Below are 24,820 nucleotides of genomic sequence, written 5' to 3'. Positions count from 1 at the left end.
TTTTAAGTTGTAATTCACTTGGTACTACTGCGGGCAGGAATCCCTCAGAAGAAATGGAGTAGCCATCATGGTCAACGAAAGAGTTCGAAATGCAGTACTTGGATGCAATCTCAAAAACAACAGAATGATCTCTGTTCGTTTCCAAGGCAAACCATTCATTATCACAGTAATCCAAGTCTATGCCCCAACCAGTAACGCTGAAGAAGCTGAAGTTGAACGGTTCTATGAAGACCTACAAGACCTTTTAGAACTAATACCCAAAAAAGATGTCCTTTTCATTATAGGGGACTGGAATGCAAAAGTAGGAAGTCAGGAAACACCTGGAGTAACAGGCAAATTTGGCCTTGGAGTACGGATTGAAGAAGGGCAAAGACTAATAGAGTTTTGCCAAGAAGATGCACTGGTCATAACAAGCACCCTCTTCCAACAACACAAGAGAAGACTCTACACATGGACATCACCAGATGGTCAACACCGAAATCAGATTGATTATATTCTTTGCAGCCAAAGATAGAGAAGCTCTATACAGTCAACAAAAACAAGACCAGGAGCTGACTGTGGCTCAGATCATGAACTCCTTATTGCCAAATTCAGACTGAAATTGAAGAAAGTAGGAAAAACCACTAGACCATTCAGGTATGACCTAAATCAAATCCCTTATGATTATACAGTGGAAGTGAGAAATAGATTTAAGGGCCTAGATCTGATAGAGTGCCTGATGAACTATGGACTGAGGTTCGTGACATTGTACAGGAGACAGGGCTCAAGACCATGGGAAAGAAATGCAAAAAAGCAAAATGGCTGTCTGGGGAGGCCTTACAAATAGCTGTGAAAAGAAGAGAAGCGAAAAGCAAAGGAGAAAAGGAAAGATATAAGCATCTGAATGCAGAGTTCCAAAGAATAGCAAGAAGAGATGAGAAAGCCTTCCTCAGCAATCAATGCAAAGAAATAGAGGAAAACAACAGAATGGGAACGACTAGAGATCTCTTCAAGAAAATTAGAGATAGCAAGGGAACATTTGAAATAAAAGCATTTAGTATTTGTAAAAGAAAATGATGAGAGGTATGTATTTTGATTCTAGTACCATGTCTAAATCCAAAAATATGTTTGCCATAGATCTGGGAGAAAAGAGGGGGTCAACATTCTCCAAGTAATCTGATTCTCCTTTTATCAGGGCATGGACGATTTGCAAGTCAGGTCAGCTGCAACAGATATATTTTCTTATCTAGTAGAGTTTAGTCCATCCATGGTCCGAGAATTTGTAATGCAAGAAGCCCAACAGAGTGATGACGTAAGTAGTACTGTTTTGGTTCCATGTGAATTACCTGTAGAATAATATTTGCAGACTGTTGAGAGAAAAGGGATATAACCGTAATTTTAATCTTTTATAAAGAAGAATTGGATTTCTAATCAGTTGTGACTTTGGCAAGCCCAGAATATATAGCAGTTGATGTGTTTATTGTTTAAAAAAAAAAAATTCAAACTAGTATTGAGATAGATTTAGTGAATCTAATGAAATGTAACTCTAAACCCTTAGGTCAAGCACTTTTCTAGTATAACTTAGAAGTTGCTCTTGCATGTTCAGATGTGTCTGTTATTTTAGTGGGGATGAACATTTAAATATGAAACCAACCACTACAAAAATGCTAAACTTTCCCCTTAAACTATTTTAAAGACAAAATGAACATATGTTCATAATGAAGTACCTTTATGTTAAATATATGTTAGTGTTAAGTAGAAAATAACTAAAATTTAATAATGTTCCTTCTTAAAGAAGGTCTAGATTCCCAATGCTAATTTGATTCTTTTATGTTTTTGTTACTGTTGAATTAATGTCTGTTTAGATTTTTGCATTCTATTTTTGTTAGATATTTCCAGTTTTTTTTAAGGCAGTTTTTAGAATCAGGACTAATGCTATTTTTCAGGTAGTAGGAAAGAAATAGAAGAAATATTTTGTATTAAGTATATTTTAAAGTTTAAATGATGCTAAATCTGACTAAAGAAATACTCAGTGTGTTAATTGATTTACCATGTCACTGTTGATATCATCTTAGTGTCATTTTTACAAAAGGTAACTTTGAAACAAACACATCTTCATCCTCAGTGATGCATGGGATTATGAGCATTCATCAGAAAATCTCTCAAACCTAGTAACTTAGAATTCTTAATTTTTAAATCTTTTATTTATGTTTTCATTAGGAATATTTCCTTGTTTACATTTAACTGATGCATGAGGCATGGGGAAGCAGTTACTCATTTTTAACATTGAAAAGTCCCTTTTTAATTTCTCTTTTTCTTGTAGTCACAGTCTCCAGTCTTTGATTTCCCTGAATTTTCTGAGGTCTAACAATTTTCCAATTTAAAATTTCTGTTTACATCAAAATAAGTTAGCCCACAAATGAAGCTAAATTATTTTTTCTTTAATTTCCAGAATTAAGAAGTCTACGTGCTGAATTCTATGTTAAATTGGTGGTAACATTGAAGAAATAACTTAGCTCTGTATTCAGTATGCAGTTAATGTTTTGATGTTCTCTCAAAATAAACGCACAACATTCAAACTTTTCTTTCTAGTACTATAGAGCAGATTTGGTTTTAGCAACATGGATTACAGGATTAAAATGTGTTAAGATACAAGGAAATGTTAACATTTTTACTATAGTCATTATATCTGTGCACAGATTCTAATATTTTCTTGATCTTAGCAGAAAGTGTCAGTGCAAATCTGTCATGTAACTTTGTCATGGTTGCCACTTGACTAACAGTGACTGTATAAAGCTGTAGATGATAAAATATATCTCAGCATCTAGAAGTTAAAAAGTTTTTAAGAAACCTTGGAAGCAATGGAATAAAGTATGTTCTTTGTTTCCCAATCAGAAAATAGGGAGGCCAGCCGATTATCTGGATAAAGTTAATTCCATATGTAGATACCCAGAACTTTCCTTCTGTTTCTAATTATTTTCCTCTGTGGCTAATTATTTAAGAATTGAAAAATTCTTAAACCCACTTAAATGTACTTTAAAAACAAAAGTATGTATTTCTAAGAATACTATGACGTTGGAATGTGATAAAACCAACAGAAGTATTGTTTCTCTAAAACTTGATTTAGAAACTATTATACCAAGGCTTTGAAGCATCTTCCAGAAGCTGTAACTAATCTCACTCATGCTATTTAGATGAAGGATGGCAGACTTTTCTTAAAGGGCCAAAAGGTAAATAGGACTTGGTGGGTCCTTCAGTCTCTGTCGCAGCTACTCAACTCTTTCTCTTTAGTATGAACCATCTATAGATGGTTTGAAAATGAATAGGTGTGGCTGTGTTCCAGTAAATGTTTTATTGTAAAGCTATTTACAAAGTGAACAACCAGTTAGGTAGTTTGGTAGTTTAATGACCCCTGGCTTAGACTCCAGAATATTGCAAGTAAATAGTGGTGGCATTTGGAAGCTGGTTCTGAATTGAAGTTTCTTTTTTTGTTTTTTTTTATTTTATTTTTAAACTTTACATAATTGTATTAGTTTTGCCAAATATCAAAATGAATCCGCCACAGGTATACATGTGTTCCCCATCCTGAACCCTCCTCCCTCCTCCCTCTGAATTGAAGTTTCTAATTGCAAAGCTTCTCTGATAATATAAAGAGAAGTAAAACTCAGAGGTCATGGTAGTAAAGCAACGTTAATGGGATAGGAGTTACTAGGCTTCTCCTAAGACTACAAATTTAAGAGAGTGTTCTCAAGAGTAAATTTTGGTGACCTAGCGCTGGAATAATGTCCCTGTGGTTACTCTTTAACAGCCTATTTTCAGATCAAGTCATAGTGTGACATCCGAAGAAGTAATTTTCCTGTTGTTTGTCTTAAATCTCCATTATTTTGCTGTAAGTTGCTTGATCATGAGTTTTCTAGTGTGATGAATGCCATTGTTGGAGAAGCAGATTAAGGAAAATTAGATTTGTTTTAACCAGAAAAGAACTATACCATGCAGTTAGAAATGCTGGCTTGAATTTTGAGAGTGGTCTGACTTAAATGACTGCTGAATTTTAGTTGATTGGAGAAAACAGCATGGAAGAGTTAAAATAAGGCCGCTTACCTAGCTAGTTATTAGCTGTACTGCCGTTAGAGGCTTGGTCCTTTAATTTAGCTGTTCTTCCTGTTCATCAAGTTTGTTAAAATGAAGCCTGTTTTACAGACAGTGAAAGTGAAAGTCACTCAGTTGTATCCAACTCTTTGCAACCCTGTGGACTGACTATACAGTCCATGGAATTCTGTAGGCCAGAATACTGGAGTGGGTAGCCTTTCCCTTCTCCAGGGTATCTTCCCAACCCAGGGATGGAACCTAGATCTTCCACATTGCAGGTGGATTCTTCACCAGCTGAGCCACAAGGGAAGCCCATTTTACAAACGACTAGCTTATAATGCTGGTAATGCTTTTAGCTCATTGATGAATGTTAAATCATTCATTATATTAGGAATTATTTGTTCATTGTCTCAGCACATTGTTACTTTGAAGTGGGTTTAGTCATGCATTATAGGTAGATTAATTTTAATTGTTTGCTGAGGTGAGTGTACTTCTGGGATAAGACCATTTTGCTATTCCATATTACTCTCCACAACATAATCTCTAGCCACATGGTTAATGCCAGTTTTTTAGAAGTTGATTTTTACTTAGTTTGCAGAATCCAGTAATTAATACTAATAATAATACCTAACATGTATCATAGGGCTCATCTCATTTGTTACCCATCTCCCAGTGTCTTTCATTGTCTGGTGTCACCAGTTGTAGTTTCATATATTTTGTCAGTGTTTTTTTGTTGCCGAGATTGAGAATACGTTAGCGAATAAGAATTGCTGGTAAATGACTTTGCTTTCCGTTGCCTATATTGATGATATTGTAAGCTATTGTGTGCTCTGATTTTTGTTTGGTTTTGAGTGGGTTTCTTTTTACTCTAGTATGTTTATAGAACTTTGAAGACATGAGGATTAAAAAGTTTAGATAACTTCATCCATTCTTTTTTTTTTCCTTCCTGTATGATTCTGATTTTGTTCTTTCAGCTGGTGTGTTTGTCTTATATCGAAACCAGGTCTCATAGAAACCTGTTTTCTTCCAGGATATCCTTCTTATTAATGTAGTAATTGAACAAATGATCTGTGACACTGATCCTGAGCTAGGAGGTGCTGTTCAGTTAATGGGACTTCTTCGTACTCTAATTGATCCAGAGAACATGCTGGCTACAACTAATGTAAGAAATTACTCTGCAGTAGAAACATTTTGGTCTAGTCAGTTTTAGATGATTTTATTTATACTAAGTTATGTATAAATACATAAATTATATGTAAATATTTAAATTTTGAAAATTTGTACAATTTTGAAAAGCATTCAAGCATTTGTACACTCAGTATTCGAGTAGCGGTAATACTCCTCTAGCAGTTATTTTTCGGAGACGGCAATAGCACCCCACTCCAGTATTCTTGCCTGGAAAATCCCATGGACGGAGGAGCCTGGTAGGCTGCAGTCCATGGGGTCGCTAAGAGTCGGACACGACTGAGCGACTTCACTTTCTCTTTTCACTTTCATGCTTTGGAGAAGAAAATGGCAACCCACTCCAGTGTTCTTGCCTGGAGAATCCCAGGGATGGGGAAGCCTGGTGGGCTGCCATCTAGGGGTCACGCAGAGTCGGACACGACTGAAGTGACTTAGCATAGCATAGCATAGCATAGCAGTTATTTTTGCAGCAAAATACAAGATTGTAATCTGCTAAAATCTTGGTAAAATGCTAGCACTTCTATTTTTGTTTCTTGGCCTCTGTATGTTAGCATCTTAAAAATTAAAACAGCAATGTGAATATAATTAACACTACTGAACTATATATAAACTTAAAAATGGGTAAGATGGTAAATTCTATATGTTTATCACAGTAAAAAAGAAACAGTATGTATCAGATTATGTTAATTGCATGGTGAAAGGAGTCATTACCAAAAAAGGACTTAAGGAAATATCACAAAATATTATTAGTGGTTATCTCAAAATGCTTGAATATTTCTCCTTTATAGAATTCCTCAAATTTAGAGAAAAAGTATGTTTTCAAATCATTACAAGTTTATAGAGCCAATTATATAAAAAATAGTGGTCAAAAAACCAAAAGGCACTATTCTCCAAATTTCCAAGTAACAAATTCTTAAAGCTATTTTAAAAATATCTAAAATCTATACCATTTCTAGTGGCCTGGTAAATTAACTTTGTGTTTGTTCAAATTTGGATACGTTGTGAAATCTGGGCTTTCAGATTTTAAGCGGTTAAATTGTTCTTGCTGGTGCTAAGTCGCTTCAGTCGTGTCCGACTCTGTGCGACCCCATAGACGGCAGCCCACCAGGCTCCGCAGTCCCTGGGATTCTCCAGGCAAGAACAGTGGAGTGGGTTGCCATTTCCTTCTCCAGTGCATGAAAGTGAAAAGTGAAAGTGAAGTTGCTCAGTTGTGTCCAACTCTTTACGACCCCATAGACTGCAGCCTACCAGGCCTCTCCATCCATGGGATTTCCCAGGCAAGAGTACTGGAGTGGGTTGCCGTTGCCTTCTCCGTTGATAGATTTTTCGTTGCATTTCAAATCATACTCGTGAAGAAAATTATTTTGAATAATTTCCCCTGGAGAAACCTTTTATAATGCTTTTTTTCATCTCATATGTAATATAAAATAGGTTTGTCAGTTCTTCAGAAATAAGATTAAGGTGAATATAACTTTGTTGAGTCTTTCACAGTATCCTAAAGTATCTCTTATTTGTGTATGACTTGCACTGCTAATTCTTGAAGATGTTCTATTATAAAGATAATAAAAGTTTTTATTTTAATTCTGTATATTTCAGAAAACTGAAAAAAGTGAATTTCTAAATTTCTTCTACAACCATTGTATGCATGTCCTCACAGCACCACTTTTGACCAATACTTCAGAAGACAGACGTGAAAAGGGTAGGGCCTCTTACTTACCTGCTTATGATTTCTGTTTTAAAAGATCAAGATAAGTATTAAAGCTAACAGTCTCTTTACTTGATGCTTTTTATGACAGGGAAATTATTACTTAAAATTTTAACCTACAGTACAAAATCATGGTTTTTGTAGAGAAGTGTGTACAAAATGTGGCAGAAAGTATTACACCTTGAGGAAGAGAGATGTGAACACTTAGCAAAAGAAGATTGTTCCCAGTGTTCTTAAGAGTTAATATCAGAGTAAGTGTAGAAAGTATATTGCCTACATTAGAAAATCCAAGGGAACCATCATTTTAGAGTTGGCAATACAGTAAAAAATGCTTTAATTTCAGAACATAAGGATCAGAAGTTTTAAAAGTTGGTTAAAGCAGAGAATAATAATTTTTAAAAATAAACTGAACGTTTACATGCTGACTCTTACTGATAGTTCGAATAGGGTCAAGTCCTTTTTTGTTTTTGTTTTTTTTCTTTTTGTGTGTGTGTGTGTGCATGCGCGTGTGTGTTAGTCGCTCAATCATGTCCAGCTCTTTGTTACCCCACAGACTGTAGTCCATCAGGTTTCTCTGTCCATGGGATTCTCCAGGCAAGAATACTGGAGTGGATTGCCATTCCCTTCTCCAGAGGAACTTCCCAACCCAGGGATCGAACTCTGGGCTCCTGTATTGCAGGCAGATTCTTTACCATTTACCTGGTAAAACTTCACCAGGAAAGTTTTTTTTTGTATATGGGTTTTCTTTAATTGTGGTGGCTCAGACGGTAAAGAATCTGCCTGCAATGCAGGAGAACTGGGTTCAGTCCCTAGGTTGGGAAGATCCCCTGGAGAAAGGAGTGGCTACCTATTCCAGTATTCTTGCTTGGAGAATTCTGTGGACAGAGGAGCCTGGCAGGCTACAGTCCATGGGGTTGCAAAGAGTTAGACACGACTGAGCAACTAACATTGTCACTTTCACTTTCTTTTTTTTAATTGTATTTCCATATTGCATTCTTACATAAACAGCACCATAATTTATCAGCTATGATTTCTGGTTTCAGTTTATTAAAGTGGAGTAAAAACCGAAACATATTTTTTAAGCAATCTGAGTGTAGAATTCTGCTGTGGTTTTAAGTACTTTACCTTTAAGTGTTTAAGTATTCATAATTTTGTGCAACTAAGTTGAGTTCTGCTGTATTTAACTTAGCCATAGGTATTACAGTTCTGTGACATTTAATTAATCTGCAGTATTTAAATTATGTGGTCATGTGCCAAATATAACTAGCTAAAGAACTGACTCTTGGAGAAGTATACAGCTCAACTGGTGAAGTGAGAAATGTTGGGGGGCATAAGCTCAGAAAATGATGGTCTATCTGTTAAATCAGTTAAGAGGAAGTCAATTAAACTGTTTGTTAAACTAATAAAAATTGTATACCCTAGATAATACTATCAGCTCCATTTTTTAATTTATATCTTAGGAAGCATTTATGCATATGCATGACAGATATAAGAATGTCCTTGCATTGTTCACTGTAGGAAATGAAAATGTAGTATATTTGTACGGTGGAATACTAATTAGCGGTCAAAATAATTGAATTTTGATCTGTCAACTGATTAGTTCTCCAAAATATAAAATTGAATGGATAAAAAAAGCATGTCACATGTTTTCTTTCAGAAAGTTTCCATTTATATAAATTAAATGCATTTTTAGCTTTCATTTTTAAGTAAAACGTTTCCAGCATACAGAAATATTTAGATAATAGCATCACAGATATATATTTCCCATTGCTTTGTCAGTACTGACTTGTGCTTTTTCAGTTTTTAAAAAATAAATTATACATAGTTTCTTATGCATGCTCATTTTACCCCATCCCCATCCTTCAAGAAATGCTAAATTTGGAGTTTTTCACCCCTGTTTTTTATATTACTGTGACATGTATAATGTGGTGTTATTTTTCACAGTAACTTATTTCTAGCTTTCTGTTGTTATAGACAATGCTCTGGTATACATTATTATGTTTCCTTACATAAATATGCTCTAAGATGTGAACCTAGGAATCGAAACTTTTAGTATTCTTAATTTGTTTTAATTCAAAGCATAAGTGACTAATTGTTAAAATCTGTGTTATCTTATCAGAATATTTGATACCATCTTTTAATAATTGTTCATCTGCACCCAAGCCTCTAAAAAAATTGCAGATAGAGGTATAATATTTGACTGAAGCTCCTAATTCTTAATGGTTATTTTGCTGGTAAAATGGGGTTATGATCAAAGATGTGCTTTGTATGTTGTAAAGTGCTAAGGAAGTGTGAGGTATTATTACTAAAGTCACTGATTTTAATTTTTTTTATTAGATAATGTAGTTGGATCTAACAAAAGCAGCACGATTTGCCCTGGTAAGTATAAATTCTTATTTTATGAACTAATGCAAATTGTAAGTTTTTTCCTATTCAGAATATAATGTACTTACAGAAAACTAGGAAAGGTTTGTTTTCACCCAAAAAATCCAAAACTAGGTTTTTAAAAGAAAAAAAATTCAACTCTAATATCAAAGATGGAAAATCCATTTGAAACTTTGTTGGTTTTTTGTCCTGTAAATTTAGAGCTTATGCCCTGCATTTTTTTTTTTTTTTTTAGAAGATTGAGTTGAGGATTAGTTCCTTCTTATTTTTTAAATAAATAAACTAAGGCAAATCAGTTAGGAAGTAGTCTTCATAACAGTCTTTCATACATAGATGTCTCATGAATCTGAGTATAAGCACTGTTATTTCTACTTGGAACATATGTATCAGGTATTGACCTGGTAATATGGAAAATATGCTGCGTGTACCTAAGCATCCTGTCTTTTCTACAAGGCTCATCAGAGTTCTAGGGAAGCCAGTTTCAAATAAGGAAGCAATTCAGAGATTGAATTATTAGATACATAGTGAGTGATTTCACGTCCTAATTTGGGAAAGTGAAAATAAGACATTTAATTTGTTGAAAAATCTTTTGTAAATAAAATTTGGGAATTGAGAAATTAAAGAGAATTGTGGTTTTTTTTTAATTTTATTTTATTTTATTTTTAAACTTTACATAATTGTATTAGTTTTGCCAAATATCAAAATGAATCCGCCACAGGTATACATGTGTTCCCCATCCTGAACCCTCCTCCCTCCTCCCTCCCAAGAGAATTGTTTTTAATGGTAAGAAACTAGTTCAAATATTGGCTGTGGTATTGGCTGTTATACTAATTAGTCTGGAGCAGGTAAAACTCTTTTTAGATTTATAGTAGAAAAGATCTTTGAGTATCAGAATTGTATTTTCTGTACTTGATGGTCATTCTTTTATTAAAAAGAATGCTGAAATTTCTTCCTGATAATATCATGTGATGTTCCACAAAATATTTATGTGAAAAATAAAATAGTTGGACTAGATGATGTCAGTTTTTTTTCCTATTCTCTAAGGCTTTGATTCCATAATTTCTTCACAGCTTAATGTTTTCTTGCTTAAAATATTTATAGTAGGTATGGATAATTATCTATATATTCAGTCTTGATATTCTAGAAGCAATTGTAAATCATTCCATGAGTATGTAAACAAAAGACTCTTGAGGAAGAAAAAGCTGGAATATTTCAGTAGGCCTTTCATTGATATCATGATTTGATGTTAAAAAGATTATTGTCTTAAAATCTTGATATAATATTTTCCACTTGATATTCAAACCGCCAGAAATGTCCTTTTCTTAAAGATGTCTTTAAAGAAAGCATATTAATTTTTCTTGAGAAATTTGTGTTGCACCACTTTAGGCAAAAAGTTTAAGATATTTCCTCTTTACTATGGGGTAGATCCTTTTATAGACCCATTAATGTTAATAATGATAGCACATATTACAAAGTCATTACTAAGAAAATCTCAGTGCAATGAAGGTCTTATTATCATGTTTGTAGATTATTATGTAATATACTTAAGTATTTTATATTAGAGCCTTAGAAAGTATTTGGTAGGTAAAACTACTAATACTTCTGGAGAGTCTACCTAATGAAAGAATAAAAATCTGGAGCTTCTTTAATTGATACAAAAATTAGGAGAAAACAGTTTTACTTTTCTTCTAAAATAAAGGATTTATACTTAGTATTCTCTTTGTCTAGATGTGTTGCAGTGTGTATTTTCATAGAATGATTTTCTTTGCAGATAATTATCAAACAGCACAGCTGCTTGCCTTAATTTTAGAACTACTCACATTTTGTGTGGAACATCACACGTATCACATAAAAAACTATATTATGAACAAGGACTTGCTAAGAAGAGTCTTGGTCTTGATGAATTCAAAGCACACTTTTCTGGCCTTGTGTAAGTAACAGTTTTAATGAACATTCTTGTAAAATGTCTTATGGAACAACATTTTTAATAGTTTTATTTAATATTTATTTAATAGTCTTTTATTTAAAGGACAAGAGGAATAGGTCATAGTGCTTCTCCCACCTACATATTGCTCACATTTAGATTCAGTTGTGATATAATACCATGTGCAATGATGTCACTAACAGAACCTCTCCTGCCATCTTTTACATCTGTTTCATCAAACTGTCATTTAGTAGTGACTCTTATTTTTGAGATATGGGCCTTGATATGTATTTGTGTAACTCAGGTTTTTTAAACTTGTAAAATTAAGTTATGGGTAGCCCTTAAGTAGACCTTTTGGACCAATAAAAATCAAACTTTAATGCTGATGTTTGCTCAAATGTGGATTTTTGGTACACTCCTTCTTTTCTTCCTCATAATTTCACCTGCAGATAGAGGTAAAGAAACCTTCTCTTTCAAAATAAGAGCTTTGTGGATTTTTTTCTGAGCATGAAAATCATAGTTAAACATGAAAATCATAGTTAAAATGTAAACATTTAATGTATAGAGAAGAGGTTAATCTCCCTACTACAACCTTAATTTTTAAGGCCTTAATAAAGCCAGTGTTAACTGCCTGCACTACTTCTTTACCATTCCTTTTTCCATACCTGTGCAAATTTACATAAACATTCACACATGTATAGGTTTTCATGTTTTATTTTTATAGAAACATGATCATGCTAACACACATCTCAGCCCCTTCATGTTACTCTAGCTCACTGGATATCAGTTCAGTTCAGTCGCTCAGTTGTGTCCGGCTCTTTGCGACCCCACGAATCGCAGCACACCAGGCCTCCCTGTCCATCACCAACTCCTGGAGTTCACTCAGACTCACGTCCTTAAAGCTCAACATTCAGAAAACGAAGATCATGGCATCTGGTCCCATCACTTCATGGGAAATAGATGGGGAAACGGTGGCAACAGTGTCAGACTTTATTTTGGGGGGGCTCCAAAATCACTGCAGATGGTGACTGCAGCCATGAAATTAAAAGACGCTTATTCCTTGGAAGAAAAGTTACGACCAACCTAGATAGCATATTCGGAGAAGGCAATGGCACCCCACTCCAGTACTCTTGCCTGGAAAATCCCATGGATGGAGGAGCCTGGTAGGCTGCAGTCCATGCTAAGGGTCGGACACGACTAAGCGACTTCACTTTCACTTTTCACTTTCATGCATTGGAGAAGGAAATGGCAACCCACTCCAGTGTTCTTGCCTGGAGAATCCCAGGGACAGGGGAGCCTGGTGAGCTGCCGTCGGGGGTCGCACAGAGTCGGACACGACTGAAGTGACTTAGCAGCGGCAGATAGCATATTGAAAAGCAGAGACATTGGATATGGCATGAACTAATATTTTTCCTAAACATAGCTGAGTAACAGTTCATAAAGTGGCTCTTCCACAACTTAGTCTACCATTCTCCGCTACATGGATTACAAAATTGTTTGGGTATTTTGCCATTCCAAATAATAATGTAGTAATTAGCCTAGTACATAAATCTTTACTGGTTTATTTCCATAGTGTAGATCCCCAGTATTGGTATTGCCAGGGCAAAAGTTACTATATTTTTAATATATCCTTTTTCAATTTTAATTTAACATAATAGCCTCCAGATTACTTTCTCAAAAGGTTGAGGCACCTGACGTGAAAAATGCATTCATTGAACAGCACTCAATGTGACTGCTTTTTTAAATGTTATCCAGCTGATGATGGAAAATGTATTCTGTGTCTTAATTTGTATTTTCCTTGATACCATCTTTTCACATTTTAGTGTTTTTGTATTTTATCTGCTCTGAATTGCCTATTATCTTTTTCTTAGAGCTCTTATATATTAGAGATATCGGCAGTTTATCACATTTTGGGGAACAAAATGTCCCGTCTCATTTGTCTTTACCTTGACTTGTGGCATTGTTTTCTATATAATTGCTATAAAATTCTTTATGATGACAAATATGTCTGTATGGGTTTTTTTGTCTTGCTTAAAGTCTTCTATGTCCTGCTACTGCTGCTGCTGCTAAGTCACTTCAGTCGTGTCCAACTCTGTGGGACACCATAGACAGCAGCCCACCAGGCTCCCCCGTCCCTGGGATTCTCCAGGCAAGAACACTGGAGTGGGTTGCCATTTCCTTCTCCAATGCATGAGAGTGAAAAGTGAAAGTGAAGTTGCTCAGTCGTGTCCGACCCTCAGCGACCCCATGGACTGCAGCCTTCCAGGCTCCTCCATCCATGGGATTTTCCAGGCAAAAGTACTGGAGTGGGGTGCCATTGCCTTCTCCGCTTCTATGTCCTAAGTTTATACAAATATACTCCTTGATTTTCTTCTAATATGTTTGTTTTTTTCTTTTTTTTTTTCTTTGCCACGCCTCTTTAGTATGTGGGATCTTAGTTCCCTGGCCAGGCAGGGATAGTTCCCTGTATTGGGAGTGTGGAGTTTTATTTTGTTTTTTAATAATTTGATTTTTTTTTTTTTTTGGCTGTGCTGGGTCTTCACTGTTGCAGGGGCTTTTCTCTAATTGCAGGGAGTGGCAGCTACTCTCTAGTTGCCTTGTTCAGGCTTCTCATTGCAATGGCTTCTCTTATTGTGGAACGTGGGCTCTAGGACCCGCAGACTACAGTAGTTGTGACATATGGGCTCAGAAGTTTCAGTTCCAGGGCTCTGGAGCACAGGCTCCATAGTTGTGGCACACAGGTTTAGTTGCTCCAGGGCAAGATCAAATCAGAGTCTCCTGCACATGTGCTCAGTTGTGTCCAACTCTTTGCAACCCCTGGATGGTAGTCCACCAGGCTTCTCTATTCACGGGATTTTCCAGGCAAAAATACCGGAATGAGTTGCCATTTCCTTCTCTAGGAAATCTCTCCAATCCAGGGATCGAACCCATGTCTCCTGCCTTGAAGGCAGATCCTTTACCATCTGAGCCACCAGGGAAGCCCAGGAGTATGGAGTCTTAAGCACTAAACCACTAGGGAATTCCCCTAGCTTTTCTCTGGATGGATGACCAATTGTACTAACACCTTATAAATAAACTATATTTTCCTTACTGAATTAAAATACTTTTGATACATAATGTTACCGTATACATTTGTCTTATGTCTGAATCATCTGTCCTTTTATTTCACAAGATAAAATGAATGAGAATGTTTATTTTGTCATTATAGTATCTCTGGTATAAAGTTTAATATCTGCCTAGCACCTCTTCTGTTTTCTTTTTCATAATTTTCTTGGTTCTTAGACATTTGTTCTTCCACAGCAACTTAAAAATAACTTTATCCATTTCATCCTGATTAGAGTTACATTAAAGCTTTATATTTTGAAAGAATTGATGTTCTCATGCTAGATTTTCCTGTATGACTTTCTATAAATAGTCCCTTCTGAAATGACTGCTTATTGGTCCTATTTAAATGGATATATCATATTTGAATGAATATCCAGTATTTAAATGTTTATATTGCATTAAGATTTCAGTTACTATAAACATGCTGTTTTAATAGCTTTGTGTGCATGTTCATTCACCAGCAACATATGAAATTGCCTGTTTCCTCAGGTATTTGCCAGTACTTCAGTCTTTTTAATCCCGAATAAACTAGTTCTTACCCTTCTATAAAAAAGAGGTGATGTTTTAAGTCTAGCACTTCTGTCCACACCTGTTTTAAGTGTTACAGTGATCACGCATTCATACCTTATGTGGCCTATTTCTGTTTTATTTTCAGATAATATTTAGAACCTCTTTCGATAGACACAACTTCTTCTTTTAGTAACTTCCATCTGTGAACGAGACTAACTTAGAAAATCAGAAGCTTTGTGTTTTAAAGGATGTGGCTTAGTGGTATATATAGAATAAATTAAGCTACCTAGGAGAGAGGTTATAAGTTAAAAGATAAACAAACATAAAAATAAGGGATTGAAATCAGTTGTGTTTCATCAAAGTTTTAGTAATATTGCTAAATTTGTTTAGCTTTATTTAACCAGGGAAAAGACTAGTTAAAGGGAAATTTTCATTTCAATATTCTAAAATGTGAAAAGCCAAATTATACTGCTTATTTATTACTCTGTCACTCTTTTACAAATACAGTCTGATCTGCCATAGTACAGTTTACCAAAGATTAAACAGCTTATTATAATCTAGAGGTAGTGTTGATTCACAGATGATTTTCCCAAGGCAAAGAAAACTGGAATAGCCTTCACCAGAAAAGTAAAGCAACTCCTTAGCTCTCCTGTATACAGGTAACAGGAGCACCTTTGGCTGTATTTTCAGAAAATTTAAAAGAAGCACCTACTTCCAAAGCTTCCCTGACTCCTTTCTCCCCCCCTGTCCCACAAAGAGTTAAGGAAGTCTTGGCTCTTGGCAGGTTGCACCATTCTTGTCCCCTTCCTAATGACAGCCCTGCTGATTCTAAGCTGCCTTCACTATATTGTCTCATGTCCACCAGCACTGCTCTAAATAGTGCCAGTATTTGTATTGTGTGGGTTTTGTGTATTTTCTAATCTTTCTGCCTTGTAGCTCTCTGCCTACCAGTTGGCATTTTGTTAGCTCCCTACGTAAGTTCTACAAGTTTTGAGTGGTCTTTCCTTAATTCTATTTTTCTCAAAACCCAATTATTTTTAATGCAGTTTTGCTTTTTACTTCAGATGAACATATACATTTCTTTATGTAGAAATACCTGTACAATAATTAACATTAGATTATCCACTTATTCCCTGTATTTTTTTTAATTAGGTGCTCTCCGTTTTATGAGGCGAATAATTGGCCTTAAAGATGAATTTTACAATCGTTACATCACGAAGGGAAATCTTTTTGAGCCAGTTGTAAATGCTCTTCTGGATAATGGAACTCGGTACAATCTATTGAATTCAGCTGTTATTGAGTTATTTGAATTTATAAGAGTGGTAAGTTTATATTAAAAGATTCTTAGTAAAAATATATGTTTAGTGATGTTAATATTTTATATTATGAAATTCATCATAGTATTTTAAATCATGTTTACTCTATATTCTTCTCAGTTCCTTTTTTTTGGGGGGGGTGCGGCTAAATGGCTCAGGATATTTAGCATATGTGGATGTTTTACCCTGGCATGCCATTCATATGATATCTGTGATCTATTGTAAGGGTAGTGATAAAAATAAATAGAAAAGTTGAAAATAATTCCCTTGGTAGACATTAATACAAGATGCATAAAAGGTAGGATGTTATGATGGAATTCTAAGTTGAAGAGACTGTTAGGTGAACTATTCCAACTGCCTTATTTTATTAATGAGGGCTTGAGACACCCAAGTGATTAGCTGACCTATTCAAATGCATTCATTTGTTTAGGAGCACAGTCAGGGCTTGAAGATAACGGTGCAGCTCAGTCTCGGGCAACAAAAGAATTGTCATAAAAGATGTAGAGAAAGCTGTATGTGAATAGCAGAGATAAGATGAAAACTGAAGAACTTGTACAGTAAATTTACCCTGTCCCACACTGAAATGATTCCACTGGCGGACATGGCCACATGATCAGAAAGAACTTGAAAAAAGAAAATCAAAGCTAGAAATTACTTTTTTCTTGCAAGTCAAATTTGAACTGATGACACACTATTCTCAAGTCAACATTATTTGGCAGACTTTTTCTTAGAGTAGTCATTTGCTATGAGTATAATTTGCAAAAAGGATGAAGAAGATAGATAGAAGTACTAGCCTTAGAAAAAAGGGAAAATAGTTAATTAGCTCACCAACTTTCTGAACCCAGGTTCACAGCGCAGTGTTCTGTGAATTAGAGATTAATTTTTATATTTTTTCCTTTAAAATTTTTGTTGAGATACAGATCAAATGAAGTGTAGGGTTCATAATGCCATCCTTATTCCTATGATTGAATTTGTTTTTCTGAAAATAATTTTGAGTGGTTGATAAATACACTTTGAATCCCAAGACTTAGCTTTTTTTCCTGCAATATATTTTTTGATTCAGATATTCAGGGGAACTAGTTGAAAGACTTAGAGTCAGATTATGGTTTATTTTTAAAGAAACCGCATGTATACTTTAGTCCTGGATCACAACCTGTTTTTAATAATGAGCCTGCTTTTCACCATGGCATCTGCATTGATCGCTTAAAATCATTAAGAATTTAGAATTTATTACTGTTGGTCTAGAGAACTGGAAATACACAGGAGGAAGTCAAGTTGTTTTATCAGATATGTGTATGTGATATAGTTGGAGGAATCTGTTTATTTAGTAAGACTTACCTTGCTTTGATAGTTAAGCAAGGAGTCATTAAATAATATTTTTCAGTGTTTTTTGAAAATATAATTTCAAAATCTGCTTTCTAAGTAGGTGTGCACTCTTGATCAGGCCATCTAGTCTCTCATAGGCTCAATTTTCCCTTTCTGTAAAATAGGGATAATAAAGCCTATTTCATAGAATTGTTATGAGAGTCAAGTGAAATTGTATGTGAAAGTGCTTATTTTAAGTTGTAAAGTACTATTATATAAATGCAAAAAATAAATAGGTGATATAAAGTAAATACATTTATGTTTCAAATGTTCTATATAGTCTCCCAGAAGGGCTTCAGGGAATTGCTTCTTTTTTCCCCAAGTTTTCTTTGGAGTCCTGGCTCATGTATAAAGAAACTAGGACATTTATTTTTGGAAGGTGATTTGAAAAACCTTTTTTTCGATCAGCTTTGGAACTATAAAAGAAATTTTTTTAAGTTTTTCTTCTAGCAAGTATTGTATTATATTTGAAATATAAATTTTGTGCTTATACAGGAAGATATCAAGTCTCTTACTGCACATATAGTTGAAAACTTTTACAAAGCACTTGAATCGATTGAATATGTTCAGACATTCAAAGGATTGAAGACTAAATATGAGCAAGAAAAAGACAGACAAAATCAGAAACTGAACAGGTATTTTTTAAGTATATTACATTTATAACCTATAAAATTATGTCCAAAGCCATATGTAGTTTGATCTTACATATGAAATTTACCCAGGAATTTCCTATCATTAGAAAATACAGGGTTGTATAGGAGGGTAGGCTGTTCTCCCTGCCCTGAATCCTTTATATAAAAAATTACTGCTCCAAATCTTAACTCAGGATAAATTTTTAGGTTAGTGTACAAATATCCTTGGAGTGTTCTCTGGTTACATATTCTTTCACAACTGATTATAAGTTATACTCAGTTAAAATTATTTCATTTCCTCTTGGTTATACGTATTTATTCTCATTTAAACTGGTCAGGAATTTTAAGTCGTTACTCAATACTTGTGATATATTTCTTACAGTGTACCATCTATATTACGTAGTAACAGATTTCGCAGAGATGCAAAGGCGTTGGAAGAGGATGAAGAAATGTGGTTTAATGAAGATGATGAGGAGGAAGGAAAAACAGTTGTTGCACCAGTGGAAAAATCTAAGGCAGAAGATGATTTTCCAGATAGTTATGAAAAATTCATGGAGACTAAAAAAGGTATTAAAGTGTTGAATTTTTGATTAGCTCATTCTCTTATTTAGTATAGCAATTATATAGTTGCTTGTGAGGTTGTGATCACAGTTTATAAAGCATGAAAGGCATGCTAAATAAAAACCTTTTAAATAAAATTATCGCTTTTTTTAAATCTGATTTTTCAAAACATTTCTCATGTTTAAAATATTTTTCTTGAAACCTGCTCTTTTGTGATGCTCTTCATTTGCTATTTAGAAATTGCATTGTCTGTTTATACTTTGCCTTCTGTGAACAGTTACGGCTTTATGTTTATACTGAAGTCTCCAATAATGATAGAGATCATAGAGATCCAAAGAAACTTTCCAGTGCACTCTGTCATTTACAGCTGAGGAAACTAAGCTTAAAGAGAGAAGTACTTGGCTCTTTGAAATTTTTTAATTGTTAGTAAAACTTTCATAAAGATAAAATGTCGAGAGGGAAAGTAATAGTAAAATTTCCTGTCTTTCAAATATGCTTAACTTGTCTGTAAAACTAAGATCTTACTAGTGTTTTTCAAAAGAAGCAATCACTTTTAATTCTATGACTTGAGAAATTACCACTATTAGATAGTACCATACTACATATATCATTTAAATGTTTCAAAAAAGTTATATCTTGAAGGGCAAAAGCACTTCCTAGGCTTTAGTAAGTTGGTGATTTTGAATGTTAGATTTTTCTTAAGGCATTTCTCATGAGTTAGTGTTTCATTAATTTCTTACTACATTTTCCTTGAAACTCTTCTTACCAGCCTCACTCATTTTCTACTCACTGCTAAGTTCTGTTTACTTCAGCCTGGGGGAGCAAATAACCTGTGAAAATGTCCTAAGAAACAGGTACCTTTTGGTAGCCAAATTCTTTTTTTTACTCATTACACCCACTGCCCTAACTATTGTCAAAAGAGGCAGTGAGGCAGTACCTGAAGTACTGCATAAGAATCATATATAAAAATAGTAGCAGCCAGATGTTAAAAGATAGTAGACACCCTTGTCATAAAGGAAACAGATAAAGGAACCTGGAATATTCAGAAAATAAATAAGCATGATCATAATCATTTTCTTTAGGCATTTTTGACTTGTGAGAGAGATTATTAGGTTTTCATGAGTATGGAAGTATAGATTTAGTGAGTGGACGCTTTAGAGAGACAATTGAAAAAAAGACAGCAAGTGAGACCTTGGGAGGGTCCTAGTTAGAGCAGTGGAGAATTCCAGGGTAGGGTGGTTAATCAGTTACCTGATTCTTAAGGTCTTTTCTAACCCTGGGATTTCTAAGATGACAGCTAATGAAGACGTATCACTGCACTCATCATGCTCTGCCCACTTAGTTCTTACAAAAAAGCAAAAGTTATTGTTCTTTTCAGATGCTTTGACTTAGCAATATTTACCAACAAAGATTCAAATATTTATGTTTGCTTTAGCAAAGGAAAGTGAAGATAAGGAAAACCTTCCAAAAAGGACATCTTCTGGTGGCTTCAAATTTACTTTCTCCCACTCCACCAGTGCTGCTAATGGAGCAAACAGTACAAACAGCAAATCTGTAGTGGCTCAGACACCACCAGCAAGTTCTAATGGATCCTCTTCCAAAACTACAAACTTGGCCACATCCGTAACAGCCACCAAGGTATGTGAAACTGCTCTACACACAAACAAACTTTGCTGTTTTCATCTTTAAAATTATTTCATGTTACCTGAAGAAAAATTGGAATAAAAATAATTTCAAAGAAGAAAAAAAGTTGCACACATTGTCATAAGAAAATGACTGTTAACATCTGACTGTTCTTTAGGTGTGTGGGTTTATCTGACACAGTTGTGGTCTTTGTATAAATACGCACAGTTTTGTATCCTGCTTTTATTTGTTATAAGAATTTTTCTATGTTATTAAAACATTGTTGATGACTAGAATTTCATTTTATTTAGCTGTATCATAGTATTTGTAAGCATCCCCTCCCCCCACCAGTACTTGGGAGGACGTAAGTCGATTCCGGTATTTCACTGACTACTGCTGCTATTGCATTTTAAATTATTTTCTTGGATAAATGAGTAAAAATGTTTTTGAACATATTGTCAAATTCCTTTCCAGAAAGACTATACCAGTTAGTTACCATAAGCATTGTATGAGTGTGCTTGGCTCACTGCCACTTTGGCAGTGTTATTTTAATGATTTTTAATATTTATTATTCAGTAGCAGAAACAGTATTAATATATATCTCATTCCCCAGTTGTGTCTTTTGTTACCAGTAAAGTTGAATATTAGCCTTTTTTATTTGCTCTTCTGTTAATTGTCTCTTCATAGTCTTGCCTTTTTTAAATTGGTTTGTTATTTTAGTGAGTGAGTCTTTAAGAATTAATTATTAATAACCTTTTTGTCATTCACAGAGCAAATGTATTTCCCAATGGTTACCTTTTTTATGTAAAATAGTTTAAATTGTATATAAAATGTTTTTATTTCCTTTATGTTATCATTATATATAAAAATATACTTTTCCCCAAAAAGGAGTGGCTTAAAAATAAAAAGGCATATAAATATAGGACAACTTTAGTATAAGGGTAGAAGGACAAGAGAAGGCCATAGTCAAAAACCTAACTGAAGTCAAGCTCGTTTTAAACACAAAATACAAGTCTGAGTTTTTTTTTTTTTTTTTTTTTACAAAAATGTAGAATCTTTCTTAAGTATTTGTAGCAAGGTGGGTTCTTGACTAAATGTCACAGAAATCGCATTTTCAATGGGATTCTTCTGTTTTGTAAAACACAGTTTATGTTAGGGAACAAGAACTTTTAAGTTTTCATTTTTTTGATAGGACAATTTAGTGTATTATTGTGACACTATATTAAGAATATTATATTGTTTGGATTCAGATCTTGACTCTGCCTCTTTTTATGTTAAATCTCTCCAGGCTTTAGTTTTCTCATTTTAAAGAGGAATAAATCAGTACCTCCTTTATCAGTTTGTTGTGAAGATTAAATTATTTAATAGATGTAAAGAGCTTAGAACACTATTTGGCACAACTCAATATATACTAGCTTTTTTTAAGTCAAAGTAATACATGTACTTGCTTTTAAAAGGCAAATAGTATTAAAATTATTGAGGAAAAAACAGTCCTCTTTTCCTCTCCACAGAGAAAGCTTGGATATCTTCTATTAATACCTGTTTCTTTTATTTCTAAACAGTGTGCTAATACTGCCATATTATTTTACCACTCCTTACCACATCCTCACCCTTATTATTCTCTGTATCACAATTTTTGGTTAAAACAATATTTGATAATCTTATAGCTATAACAATGTAAATATTTTTATTAATTTTTTTCCTGCTCTTTTCTATAGTGTATTTTGCTTTGTAACTTTTTTTAAATAATTGCCACCATTTTTTCATTCGTTGCAACAGTTATGTGCCTCTTACTCATTCTTTCAGTACCTCTCAAGTTAGTTTCCACAGTCTCTTCCTTGGAGATGTCTCTCTTGAAGACTCCCATCTTGTCCCAGCCTGAATTGGTTGCTATCTAGACTTGCTGCACAGCTGTTGTCTTAAGGCTGCCTCTGCCATCACCCTAATACTTACTTTGCCTTTCTTTTTTTCTTACATTGACTGTTTCCTGGATCTCAAGTCTCTGTTCTCTTTCTTGATTTTCCATTTCATTTATTGGAGCGTACCCTCTCTGTTTCCTGAGAAAAGGATTCCATGAGAGATAAAAGCATAAGACCTGGCATGTAGGAAGATGTCATTATTGTATCCCCATACTTGATTGACAGTTTAACTGAATGTAGAAGGAACCAAATTAGAAGTAATTTTCTTCCAAAAATTTGAAGTTACTGCTGCCAAGAAATCCAGAGACATTCTTATTCCTAATTCTTCGTGTGTGAATTTAATTTGTCTTTCTTGGAAGCATTTGGGGTTTTATCCCTGTATTCTGAAACTTAAAAATGAAATACTTTGGGCTTTCTCAGTTAAAAGTCATGACCTTTAGTTTTGGGACACTTTATATTCTTTCACTATAGCTTTTTGTTTGGATATTGTGCCTTGTTAATTTATCTTATAATTTTTCTCTCCATTTACTCATTTTTTTTAATGGTTCTATTCTTTGGGTTGTCTCCCTGAGTTTTCAGTTTATTATCCTTCCAGATAATTTTTTATTTATGAAAAAGCAAAATCAAGTGCAAGCACAAATGCTTATTTTAGCCTTATGACACTAATAGCAGATTGCCAAATGCATTTGATCTACATTTTTAGGGGGAACAGGTAGAAAAATAGCAATTGTTCTTAGAAAACAAATTTAATTGTTCAGTCACTCAAGACTATCACAAAAATTTGATATTGAGCAAGATAGGAGCTCACAGAGTAAAGCAGTAGTTATATTGGCTCTCAACCTTTTTTCAATAAACTGACCACATTTCTGAGTGAAGGCAAATTCTTTATCACCAATGGTCCTTTAACCATTTCACCATCATTGTTTTTCAGGTGTCCAGAAAATTGATTCAGAGATAGATAAGTTCTTTTTTAGATTGTTTTCCATTATAAGTTATTACAAGATATTGAATATACTCCCTGTGCTATACAGTAGGTCCTTGTTTGTTATCTGTTTTACATATAGTATTGTGTATATGTTAATCCCAAACTCCTCTAATTTATCCTCTCCCTCCTCCCTTTCCCCTTTGGTGATCATAATTTTCTGTCTCTGAGTCTGTTTCTGTTTTGTAAACAAGTTCATTTGTATCATTCTTTCTAGATTCCATGTATAAGCAATACCATGTTTGTTTTTCTGATTTCATTGCATATGATAATCTCTAGGTCTATCCATGTTGCTTCAAATGGCATTATTTCATTCTTTTTTATAGCTGATTAATATACCACTGTGTATGTATACCACATCTTCTTTATCCATTCGTCCATTGATGGATACTTAGGTTGCTTCCATGTCTTGCCTATTGTAAATTGTACTGCTCTGAACATTGGGGTGCAGTTTTGTCAGAATATATGCCCAGGAGTGAGATTACTGTATCATATGGTAACTCTGGTTTTTTAAGGAACCCCTCCGTACTGTTCTCCATAGTGGCTGCACCAATTTACATTACCACCAATACCGTAAGCGGGTTCCTTTTTCTCCACGCCCTCTCTAGCATTTATTATGTGTAGACTTTTTTTTGATGATGGCCATTCTGACCAGAGGAGGTAATACCTCATTATAGTTTTGATTTGCATTTCTCTAATAATTAACAACATTGAGCATCTTTTCATGTGCCTGTTGGCCATCTGTATGTCTTCTTTGGAGAAGTGTCTATTTAGATCTTCTGCCCAATTTTTAATAGGGTTTTTTTTTTTTTTAATGTTGCCTTGAACAGTTTATTAATTTTGGATTTTAACCCCTTACTGGTCGTACATATCATTTACAAATATTTTCTCCCATTCAATAAGTTGTCTTTTCATCTTTGCTTTGCAAAAGCTTTTAAGTTTAATTAGGTCCCATTTGTCTATTTTTGCTTTGTTTTAGGAAACTGATCCAAAAAAATAATGTCATAGAGTATTCTGCCTTTGTTTTTATCTAGAAGTTTATAGTATTTGGCCTTACATTTAGGTCTTTGCTTCCCTGGTGGATCAGAGGTTAAAGCGTCTGCCTGCATTATGGGAGACCTGGGTTCAATCCCTGGGTCAGGAAGATCCCCTGGAGAAGGAAATGGCAACCCGCTCCAGTATTCTTGCCTAGAGGATCCCATGGATGGAGGAGCCTGGTGGGCTATCGTCCATGGGGTCACAAAGAGTCGGACATGACTGAGTGACTTTAGGTCTTTAATCCATTTCGAGTTTATTTTTGTATATGGTATTAGAAAACATTCTGATTTCATTTAAAACATGTATATGTAAAAGAATTTGTCCCTTTTCACCCTGGCACCTTACCCTACCTGCCCTTCACTGTGTCTGAAGTCCTGAAATGCAGAACATTTCTGGCTCCTCTTCCTTATGGTTGTTATTGGTTGGTGAGCTGGAATCTCCTGGTGGGAGATCTCATGGTGGGGGTGGGCATGCAGTAGGGGAATGAATTATAGAATTGAGG

The 24,820-nt window shown here is 34.5% G+C and overlaps 1 protein-coding gene across 3 annotated transcripts in view; it reads left to right on the top strand.

The window, feature by feature from the left end:
* The window catches only part of PPP4R3B (protein phosphatase 4 regulatory subunit 3B), a 52,818-nt gene that overhangs the window by 24,453 nt on the left and 3,545 nt on the right, over positions 1-24,820 (top strand). The window contains exons 7-15 of one of the 3 annotated variants that reach the window (XM_005212614.5): positions 1,175-1,291; positions 5,099-5,230; positions 6,850-6,952; positions 9,296-9,337; positions 11,115-11,273; positions 16,035-16,204; positions 18,059-18,198; positions 18,599-18,762; positions 20,192-20,394. In XM_005212614.5, coding sequence (XP_005212671.2) covers positions 1,175-1,291; positions 5,099-5,230; positions 6,850-6,952; positions 9,296-9,337; positions 11,115-11,273; positions 16,035-16,204; positions 18,059-18,198; positions 18,599-18,762; positions 20,192-20,394 — 1,230 coding nt within the window. Of the gene's footprint in view, positions 1-1,174; positions 1,292-5,098; positions 5,231-6,849; positions 6,953-9,295; positions 9,338-11,114; positions 11,274-16,034; positions 16,205-18,058; positions 18,199-18,577; positions 18,763-20,191; positions 20,395-24,820 lie in introns of all 3 variants that reach the window. The other 2 variants (XM_024998632.2, NM_001191150.3) reach the window with 2 other exon arrangements.

The sequence above is a fragment of the Bos taurus genome, chromosome 11 (genome assembly GCF_002263795.3).
Source record: "Bos taurus isolate L1 Dominette 01449 registration number 42190680 breed Hereford chromosome 11, ARS-UCD2.0, whole genome shotgun sequence".
Classification (NCBI taxonomy): domain Eukaryota; kingdom Metazoa; phylum Chordata; class Mammalia; order Artiodactyla; family Bovidae; genus Bos; species Bos taurus.
The sequence above is the reverse complement of the archived record's forward strand: the minus strand, read 5'-3'. Positions and strand labels throughout refer to the sequence as shown.